Below are 11,463 nucleotides of genomic sequence, written 5' to 3' on the forward strand. Positions count from 1 at the left end.
CTGCACATTTCAGACTGCACATTTCAGACTGCACATTTCAGACTGCACATTTCAGACTGCACATTTCAGACTGCACATTTCAGACTGCACATTTCAGAAAATACATTTCAGACATTTCAGATTACACATTTCACAAAATACATTTCAGACTGCACATTTCAGATTACACATTTCAGACTGCACATTTCACAAAATACATTTCAGACTGCACATTTCACAAAATACATTTCAGACTGCTCATTTCAGACTGCTCATTTCAGACTGCACATTTCAGATTACACATTTCAGACTGCACATTTCAGACTGCTCATTTCAGACTGCACATTTCAGACTGCTCATTTCAGACTGCACATTTCAGACTGCTCATTTCAGACTGCACATTTCAGACTGCACATTTCAGACTGCACATTTCAGACTGCACATTTCAGACTGCACATTTCACAAAATACATTTCAGACTGCTCATTTCAGACTGCACATTTCACAAAATACATTTCAGACTGCTCATTTCAGACTGCACATTTCAGACTGCACATTTCAGACTGCACATTTCAGACTGCACATTTCACAAAATACATTACAGACTGCTCATTTCAGACTGCTCATTTCAGACTGCACATTTCAGACTGCACATTTCAGATTACACATTTCAGACTGCACATTTCACAAAATACATTTCAGACTGCACATTTCACAAAATACATTTCAGACTGCTCATTTCAGACTGCTCATTTCAGACTGCACATTTCAGATTACACATTTCAGACTGCACATTTCAGACTGCTCATTTCAGACTGCACATTTCAGACTGCTCATTTCAGACTGCACATTTCAGACTGCACATTTCAGACTGCACATTTCAGACTGCACATTTCAGACTGCACATTTCAGACTGCACATTTCAGATTACACATTTCAGACTGAATGTTACGTAGATGGAAAAAAGCTGTCCTTGAAACAGTTCGTCAAACGAGAGATCAGGGTCCAGAGTAACGCCGAGGTCCTTCACAGTTTTTTTTGAGACGACTGTACAGCCATCAAGATTAATTGTCAGATTCAACAGAAGATCTCTTTGTTTCTTGGGACCTAAAACAAGCATCTCTGTTTTGTCCGAGTTTAAAAGTAGAAAGTTTGCAGCCATCCACTTCCTTATGTCTGAAACACAGGCTTCTAGCGAGGGCAATTTTGGGGATTCACCATGTTTCATTGAAATGTACAGCTGTGTGTCATCCGCATAGCAGTGAAAGTTAACATTTTGTTTTTGAATGACATCCCCAAGAGGTAAAATATATAGTGAAAACAATAGTGGTCCTAAAACGGAACCTTGAGGAACACCGAAATGTACAATTGATTTGTCAGAGGACAAACCATTCACAGAGACAAACTGATATATTTCCGACAGATAAGATCTAAACCAGGCCAGAACTTGTCCGTGGGTTTCCAATCCCTCCAAAAGAATGTGGTGATCGATGGTGTCAAAAGCAGCACTAAGGTCTAGGAGCACGAGAACAGATGCAGAGCCGCGGTCTGACGCCATTAAAAGGTCATTTACCACCTTCACAAGTGCAGTCTCAGTGCTATGATGGGGTGCAAAACCAGACTGAAGCATTTCGTATACATTGTTTTTCTTCAGGAAGGCAGTAAGTTGCTGTGCAACAGTTTTTCAAAAATGTTTGAGAGGAATGGGAGATTCGATATAGGCCGATTAGTTTTTTATATTTTCTGGGTCAAGTTTTGGCTTTTTCAAGAGAGGCTTTATTACTGCCATTTTAGTGAGTTTGGAACACATCCGGAGGATAGAGAGACGATAATTATGTTCAACATAGGAGGGCCAAGCACAGGAAGCAGCTCTTTCAGTAGTTTAGTTGGAATAGGGTCCAGTATGCAGCTTGAAGTTTTAGAGGCCATGATTGTTTTCATCATTGTGTCAAGAGATATAGTACTAAAACACTTGAGCGTCTCTCTTGATCCTAGGTCCTGGCAGAGTTGTGCAGACTCGGGACAACTGAGCTTTGGAGGAATACGCAGATTTAAAGTGGAGTCTGTAATTAGCTTTCTAATGATCATGATCTTTTCCTCAAAGAAGTTCATGAATGTATTACTGCTGAAGTGAAAGCCATCCTCACTTGGGGAATGCTGCTTTTTAGTTAGCTTTGTGACAATATCAAAAATACATTTCGGATTATTCTTATTTTCCTCATTTAAGTTGGAAAAATAGGATGTTCGAGCAGCAGTGAGGGCTCTTTGATACTGCATAGTACTGTCTTTCCAAGCTAGTCGGAAGACTTCCAGTTTGGTGTGGCGCCATATCCGTTCCAATTTTCTTGAAGCTTGCTTCAGAGCTCGGGTTTTTTCTGTATACCAGTTTCTTTTTAGTTTTTAGGGGTGCAACTGCATCTAGGGTATTGCGCAAGGTTAAATCGAGTTCCTCAGTTAGGTGGTTAACTGATTTTTGTCCTCTGATGTCCTTGGGTAGACAGAGGGAGTCTGAAGGGCATCAAAGAATCTTTGTGTTGTCTGAGAATTTATAGCACGACTTTTGATTCTCCTTGGTTGGGGTCTGAGCAGATTATTTGTTGCAATTGCAAACGTAATAAAATGGTGGTCCGATAGTCCAGGATTATGAGGAAAAACATTAAGATCCACAACATTTATTCTATGGGACAAAACTAGGTCCAGCGTATGACTGTGACAGTGAGTAGGTCCAGAGACATGTTGGACAAAACCCACTGAGTCGACGATGGCTCCGAAAGCCTTTTGGAGTGGGTCTGTGGACTTTTCCATGTGAATATTAAAGTCACCAAAGATTAGAATATTATTTGCTATGACTACAATGTCCGATAGGAATTCAGGGACCTCAGTGAGGAATGCTGTATATTGCCCAGGGGGCCTGTAAACAGTAGGTATAAAAAGTGATTGAGTAGGCTGCATAGATTTCATGACTAGAAGCTCAATAGACGAAAACATAATTTTAATTTATTTATTTTTGCAAATTGAAATTTGCTGTTGTAAATGTTAGCAACACCTCCGCCTTTGCGGGATGCGCTGGGGATATGGTCACTAGTGTAACCAGGAGGTGAGGCCTCATTTAACACAGTAAATTCATCAGGCTTAAGCCATGTTTCAGTCAGGCCAAACACATCAAGATTATGATCAGTGATTAGTTCATTGACTATGACTGCCTTTGAAGTAAGGGATCTAACATTAAGTAGCCCTATTTTGAGATGTGAGGTATCTCGATCTCTTTCAATAATGACAGGAATGGAGGAGGTCTATATTCTAGTGAGATTGCTAAGGCGAACACCGCCATGTTTAGTTTGGCCCAACCTAGGTCGAGGCACAGACACGGTCTCAATGGGGATAGCTGAGCTGACTACACTGACTGTGCTAGTGGCAGACTCCACTATGCTGGCAGGCTGGCTAACAGCCTGCTGCCTGGCCTGCACTCTATTTCATTGTGGAGCTAGAGGAGTTAGAGCCCTGTCTATGTTGGTAGATAAGATGAGAGCACCCCTCCAGCTAGGATGGAGTCCGTCACTCCTCAGCAGGCCAGGCTTGGTCCTGTTTGTGGGTGAGTCCCAGAAAGAGGGCCAATTGTCTACAAATTCTATCTTTTGGGAGGTGCCGAAAACAGTTTTCAACCAGCGATTGAGTTGTGAGACTCTGCTGTAGAGCTCATCACTCCCCCTAACTGGGAGGGGGCCAGAGACAATTACTCGATGCCAACACATCTTCCTAGCTGAGTTACACTCTGAAGCTATTTTGCGCTTGGTGATCTCTGACCGTTTCATCCTAACATCGTTGGTGCCGACGTGGATAACAATATCTCTATACTCTCTACACTCGCCAGTTTTAGCTTTAGCCAGCACCATCTTCAGATTAGCCTTAACGTCAGTAGCCCTGCCCCCTGGTAAACAGATTAGCCTTAACGTCGGTAGCCCTGCCCCCTGGTAAACAGATTAGCCTTAACGTCGGTAGCCCTGCCCCCTGGTAAACAGATTAGCCTTAACGTCGGTAGCCCTGCCCCCTGGTAAACAGATTAGCCTTAACGTCGGTAGCCCCGCCCCCTGGTAAACAGATTAGCCTTAACGTCGGTAGCCCTGCCCCCTGGTAAACAGATTAGCCTTAACGTCAGTAGCCCTGCCCCCTGGTAAACAGATTAGCCTTAACGTCGGTAGCCCTGCCCCTGGTAAACAGATTAGCCTTAACGTCGGTAGCCCTGCCCCCTGGTAAACAGATTAGCCTTAACGTCGGTAGCCCTGCCCCCTGGTAAACAGATTAGCCTTAACGTCGGGTAAACAGCCCTGCCCCCTGGTAAACAGATTAGCCTTAACGTCGGTAGCCCTGCCCCCTGGTAAACAGATTAGCCTTAACGTCGGTAGCCCTGCCCCCTGGTAAACAGATTAGCCTTAACGTCGGTAGCCCTGCCCCCTGGTAAACAGATTAGCCTTAACGTCGGTAGCCCTGCCCCCTGGTAAACAGATTAGCCTTAACGTCGGTAGCCCTGCCCCTGGTAAACAGATTAGCCTTAACGTCGGTAGCCCTGCCCCTGGTAAACAGATTAGCCTTAACGTCGGTAGCCCTGCCCCCTGGTAAACAGATTAGCCTTAACGTCGGTAGCCCTGCCCCCTGGTAAACAGATTAGCCTTAACGTCGGTAGCCCTGCCCCTGGTAAACAGATTAGCCTTAACGTCGGTAGCCCTGCCCCCTGGTAAACAGATTAGCCTTAACGTCGGTAGCCCTGCCCCCTGGTAAACAGATTAGCCTTAACGTCGGTAGCCCTGCCCCTGGTAAACAGATTAGCCTTAACGTCGGTAGCCCTGCCCCTGGTAAACAGATTAGCCTTAACGTCGGTAGCCCTGCCCCCTGGTAAACAGATTAGCCTTAACGTCGGTAGCCCTGCCCCCTGGTAAACAGATTAGCCTTAACGTCGGTAGCCCTGCCCCCTGGTAAACAGATTAGCCTTAACGTCGGTAGCCCTGCCCCCTGGTAAACAGATTAGCCTTAACGTCAGTAGCCCTGCCCCCTGGTAAACAGATTAGCCTTAACGTCGGTAGCCCTGCCCCCTGGTAAACAGATTAGCCTTAACGTCGGTAGCCCTGCCCCCTGGTAAACAGATTAGCCTTAACGTCGGTAGCCCTGCCCCCTGGTAAACAGATTAGCCTTAACGTCGGTAGACCTGCCCCCTGGTAAACAGTGTATGATCGCTGGATGATTCGTTTTAAGTCTAATACTGCGGGTAATGGAGTCGCCAATGACTAGGGTTTTCAATTTGTCAGAGCTAATGGTGGGAAGCTTCGGCGTCTCAGACCCCGTAACGGGAGGAGTAGAGACCAGAGAAGACTCGGCCTCTGACACCGACCCGCTGCTTAATGGGGAAAACCGGTTGAAAGTTTCTGTCGGCTGAATGAGCGACACCGGTTGAGCATTTCTACAGCATTTCCCTATAGAAGCCATGAGAAAGTTGTCCGGCTGCGGGGACTGTGCCAGGGGATTTATACTAACGTTACTATCTGTACTTACTGGTGGCACAGACGCTGTTTCATCCTTTCCTACACTGAAATTACCCTTGCCTAACGATTGCGTCTGAAGCTGGGCTTCTTGCACAGCTATCCTCGCCGTAAGGCGAGTACAGCGGCTGCAATTAGAAGGCATCATGTTAATGTTACTACTTAGCTTCGGCTGTTGGAGGTCCTGACGAACCATGTCCAGATAAAGCGTCCGGAGTGAAAAAGTTGAGTGAGGGAAAAAACAAAAATATAAACGGTAATTAAAAAGTAAAATTCCGTAAAGTTGTCAGGTAGCAAAGTAAGGTTGGCAACAAAACGCACAGCAACACGTAAACAAGTCTGCAAGTTGTGACCGGAGAAGATCACAAAGTCATTTCACATAAAAAGCCACACCGGATAGTTGAAACAGAGGTGGGGAAAAGGGGTCTCAGATGCGGCTCACTTCACAGAGAAAAACAAGTTGTTGTGTCAGGGACGAAGAGAGAGAGAGAACTAATGAATCCTCGGATCTAACCATGGATCTCCCCTCTGCTGGTGGTGAACACTGACATGATGTGTTCTTCTCTCCCCTCTCTCAGGGTGTCTAATCTAGTGGAGCCTGGCAGTGTGGACTCTGAGGGCAGCGTGTCTGCGTCAGTAGCCCTGATGGAGGCCAGTGGGTACCAGTCTATAGAGGAGTGGCTGAAGGGGATTAAGATGGGTCGCTACGTGGAGATTTTCGTGGACAGTGGATACACCTCAGTGGAAGTGGTCTCCCACATGACCCTGGAGTAAGTCTCCCAGAAACACTAGCTCATCTCCTTCCTCCTGTTTAACCTCTGATGAGATTGAGGCTGTATCCCAAACGGCATCCTATATCCAATGGGCCCTGAGCAAAAGTAGTGCACTCTATAGGGAATAGGATGCTATTTGGGACGTACTCCATCTCCTTCCTGTTCTAAGGTGTATCATGCCATGTCTACTCAGCAAAAGTTTCTAAGAAAAAGAAAAACGTTGTTTTTTCTGTCGTGGGAAGTAATGGCCTGCAACAGAATTTTCCGAGCGAAGCACTGTAGTGTAGATTCTGCTGAGTCAGACAGAAGACGTCTCCTGCTGAGGGAGGACAGATGTTCCCTATAGGGGGTAGAATGGATGAGGTCACATTAACAGGCCTGCTGAGGGAGGACAGATGTTCCCTATAGGGGGTAGAATGGATGAGGTCATATTAACAGGCCTGCTGAGGGAGGGCAGATGTTCCCTATATGGGTTAGAATGGATGAGGTCACATTAACAGGCCTGCTGAGGGAGGACAGATGTTCCCTATAGGGGGTAGAATGGATGAGGTCACATTAACAGACCTGTTGAGGGAGGGCAGATGTTCCCTATAGGGGGTAGAATGGATGAGGTCACATTAACAGACCTGCTGAGGAGGGCACCCTATAGGGGTAGAATGGATGAGGTCACATTAACAGACCTGTTGAGGGAGGGCAGATGTTCCCTATAGGGGGTAGAATGGATGAGGTCACATTAACAGACCTGTTGAGGGAGGGCAGATGTTCCCTATAGGGGGTAGAATGGATGAGGTCACATTAACAGACCTGTTGAGGGAGGGCAGATGTTCCCTATAGGGGTTAGAATGGACAGATGTTCCCTATAGTTGGATGCAGATGTTCCTTATAGGGGTAGAATGGATGTGGTCACATTAACAGGCCTGCTGAGTTTCTGGGGGTAGAATGGATGAGGTCCTTCCCTGTTGAAATTCCCAGGTTGGAATTTTCCTGGAAACGAGAGGGAATAAGCGAGACATCCTTTAACCAGGATTTCTGGAAATCTGGGAATTTAGGGAGAGTTACCGATATTGGCAACCCTCGGCCTGCTACCCTGGACGGGTAGCTTCTGCCGAACGAAATCATTAATTTCAATTTTACCCGGATTTAAGCAGCACGGCTCTGCGAGAGGCTCGCCTTTTTTCAATGTAAAATAAATTACATTGTTGTCTGGTTGAAAAAATGTGACTCGTGGCTCACACCAAGAACACTTGATAAAGTCTATTTGCTCAAGCCAGCAAATGTTAGGTGTATCAGCTAAAAACATTTTTCCTAAATGACAAAGGTACTGAGTACTATGTTTCCCCTGCAGTGACCTGAGGAGGGTTGGAGTGAACCTGGCTGGAACTATACTGACTAACAGAATGATGTATGTTTCCCCTGCAGTGACCTGAGGAGGGTTGGGGTGAACCTGGCTGGAACTATACTGACTAACAGAATGATGTATGTTTCCCTGGTGACCTGAGGAGGTTGAACCTGGCTGGAACTATACTGACTAACAGAATGATGTATGTTTCCCCTGCAGTGACCTGAGGAGGTTGCAGTGAACCTGTCTGGAACTATACTGACTAACAGAATGATGTATGTTTCCCCTGCAGTGAAGGAGGTTGCAGTGAACTGAGGAGGTTGCAGTTGTCTGGAACTATACTGACTAACAGAATGATGTATGTTTCCCCCTGCAGTGACCTGAGGAGGGGGTTGCAGCCTGTCTGGAACTATACTGACTAACAGAATGATGTATGTTTCCCCTGCAGTGACCTGAGGAGGGTTGCAGTGAACCTGGGAACTTGACAACAGAATGAACCTGTCTGGAACTGGCTGGATACTGACTAACAGAATGATGTATGTTTCCCCTGCAGTGACCTGAGGAGGGTTGCAGTGAACCTGTCTGGAACTATACTGACTAACAGAATGATGTATGTTTCCCCTGCAGTGACCTGAGGAGGGTTGCAGTGAACCTGTCTGGAACTATACTGACTAACAGAATGATGTATGTTTCCCCTGCAGTGACCTGAGGAGGGTTGCAGTGAACCTGTCTGGAACTATACTGACTAACAGAATGATGTATGTTTCCCCTGCAGTGACCTGAGGAGGGTTGGGGTGAACCTGTCTGGAACTATACTGACTAACAGAATGATGTATGTTTCCCCTGCAGTGACCTGAGGAGGGTTGGGGTGAACCTGGCTGGAACTATACTAACAGAATGATGTATGTTTCCCCTAACCTGAGGAGGGTTGGGGTGAACCTGGCTGGAACTATAACAGAATGATGTATGTTTCCCCTGCAGTGACCTGAGGAGGGTTGGGGTGAACCTGGCTGGAACTATACTGACTAACAGAATGATGTATGTTTCCCCTGCAGTGACCTGAGGAGGGTTGGGGTGAATCTGGCTGGAACTATACTGACTAACAGAATGATGTATGTTTCCCCTGCAGTGACCTGAGGAGGGTTGGGGTGAATCTGGCTGGAACTATACTGACTAACAGAATGATGTATGTTTCCCCTGCAGTGACCTGAGGAGGGTTGGGGTGAATCTGGCTGGAACTATACTGACTAACAGAATGATGTATGTTTCCCCTGCAGTGACCTGAGGAGGGTTGGGGTGAACCTGGCTGGAACTACTGACTAGTGACTGAGGAGGGTTGGGGTGAACCTGGCTAACAGAATGATGTATGTTTCCCCTGCAGTGACCTGAGGAGGGTTGGGGTGAATCTGGCTGGAACTATACTGACTAACAGAATGATGTATGTTTCCCCTGCAGTGACTGGAACTGGCTGGAACTACTGACTAACAGAATGATGTATGTTTCCCCTGCAGTGACCTGAGGAGGGTTGGGGTGAACCTGTCTGGAACTATACTGACTAACAGAATGATGTATGTTTCCCCTGCAGTGACCTGAGGAGGGTTGGGGTGAACCTGGCTGGAACTATACTGACTAACAGAATGATGTATGTTTCCCCTGCAGTGACCTGAGGAGGGTTGGGGTGAATCTGGCTGGAACTATACTGACTAACAGAATGATGTATGTTTCCCCTGCAGTGACCTGAGGAGGGTTGGGGTGACCTGGAACTATACTGACTAACAGAATGATGTATGTTTCCCCTGCAGTGACCTGAGGAGGGTTGGGGTGAATCTGGCTGGAACTATACTGACTAACAGAATGATGTATGTTTCCCCTGCAGTGACCTGAGGAGGGTTGGGGTGAACCTGGCTGGAACTATACTGACTAACAGAATGATGTATGTTTCCCCTGCAGTGACCTGAGGAGGGTTGGGGTGAACCTGGCTGGAACTATACTGACTAACAGAATGATGTATGTTTCCCCTGCAGTGACCTGAGGAGGGTTGGGGTGAATCTGGCTGGAACTATACTGACTAACAGAATGATGTATGTTTCCCCTGCAGTGACCTGAGGAGGGTTGGGGTGAATCTGGCTGGAACTATACTGACTAACAGAATGATGTATGTTTCCCCTGCAGTGACCTGAGGAGGGTTGGGGTGAATCTGGCTGGAACTATACTGACTAACAGAATGATGTATGTTTCCCCTGCAGTGACCTGAGGAGGGTTGGGGTGAACCTGGCTGGACATCAGAAGAAGATAATCAACAGCATCCAGGAGATGAGAGTTAGCCTGGTGAATAATACTATACCCATCTGACCTCTAACCCCTTACCCTACAGCCAGATGTACGGTATGGGCACTGCAGTACCAATCTGACCTTTGAACCTAGGGTCAGACATGATGAACTTTACAGGACCAATCTGACCACTGATAGAGGCCAGATGTATGACCTTTACAGGACCAATCTGACTGCTGCTAGAGGCCAGATGTATGAACTTTACAGGACCAATCTGACCACTGATGGAGGCCAGATGTATGACCTTTACAGGACCAATCTGACTGCTGATAGAGGCCAGATGTATGACCTTTACAGGACCAATCTGACTGCTGATAGAGGCCAGATGTATGACCTTTACAGGACCAATCTGACCACTGATGGAGGCCAGATGTATGACCTTTACAGGACCAATCTGACTGCTGATAGAGGCCAGATGTATGACCTTTACAGGACCAATCTGACCACTGATAGAGGCCAGATGTATGACCTTTACAGGACCAATCTGACCCTACTCCCACCAGGCAGATAGATAGACCTATGGATCTAGTGGTCTAGAACCTTCCATGAACATATGAACATGATGTATTTATTGACGGAAACAAACTGAAACACAACGGATGTGACTTAATGAACTGAGGAACACTGAAGAGCGCTTGGTGTTGAACATTTGTGTCTTTGTGACCTGAACCCCTCTACTGGGTGGAGTGAGAGGAGCAGACTCTGTGTAGTTAAGTACTCTCAGGGATGGAAGTCACTGGCCAGCCGGGAAAGTAAACAGTGAATCATACAAGCCCGGGTAAAATTCGGTTCCAAAATCTGTGCCATGAAATGTTTTAAAAGACCATCTTGTTTGGCACATTTTCTCCCAGTCCAGTCTGAAGAGCGCTAGCTGAGTACTCTTCCTGGATGGGACTCAGACATGGGAGTCGGTCTCTTGGCTGAATGTATGGCACTTCAGAAACCAGTCTATTACCTCTAGACAGCCAACCCACATCACTTCAACATCATCAACAGTAATACAGATGATCACTTTCAGCACTTTTACGGAACACACAGATATCCTACAGAACCCATATACATCCTACTGAACCCACATCCTACTGAACCCATATACATCCTACTGAAACCATATACATCCTACAGAACCCACAGATATCCTACTGAACCCATATACATCCTACAGAACCCACAGATATCCTACTGAACCCATATACATCCTACTGAACCCACAGATATCCTACTGAACCCATATACATCCTACAGAACCCATATACATCCTACAGAACCCACGGACATCCTACGGAACCAACAGATGTCCTACTGAACCCATATACATCCTACAGAACCCACAGATATCCTACTGAACCCATATACATCCTACTGAACCCACAGATATCCTACAGAACCCATATACATCCTACTGAACCCACGGACATCCTACAGAACCCATATACATCCTACTGAACCCACGGACATCCTACGGAACCCATATACATCCTACTGAACCCACGGACATCCTACGGAACCCA

General features: G+C 46.4%; 1 protein-coding gene across 1 annotated transcript in view; it reads left to right on the forward strand.

Moving 5' to 3' along the window:
- The window catches only part of LOC115126250 (ephrin type-A receptor 5), a 241,084-nt gene extending 230,193 nt beyond the window's left edge, over positions 1 to 10,891 (forward strand). Inside the window, exons 16-17 of the mRNA XM_065007686.1 lie at positions 6,088 to 6,279; positions 9,868 to 10,891. Of these exons, the coding sequence (XP_064863758.1) occupies positions 6,088 to 6,279; positions 9,868 to 9,973 (298 nt within the window). The 3' untranslated portion in view covers positions 9,974 to 10,891. The remainder of the gene's footprint in view (positions 1 to 6,087; positions 6,280 to 9,867) is intronic.
- The last annotated feature ends 572 nt before the right edge of the window (positions 10,892 to 11,463 follow it).

Source organism: Oncorhynchus nerka, linkage group LG22 (assembly GCF_034236695.1).
Source record: "Oncorhynchus nerka isolate Pitt River linkage group LG22, Oner_Uvic_2.0, whole genome shotgun sequence".
NCBI lineage: Eukaryota > Metazoa > Chordata > Actinopteri > Salmoniformes > Salmonidae > Oncorhynchus > Oncorhynchus nerka.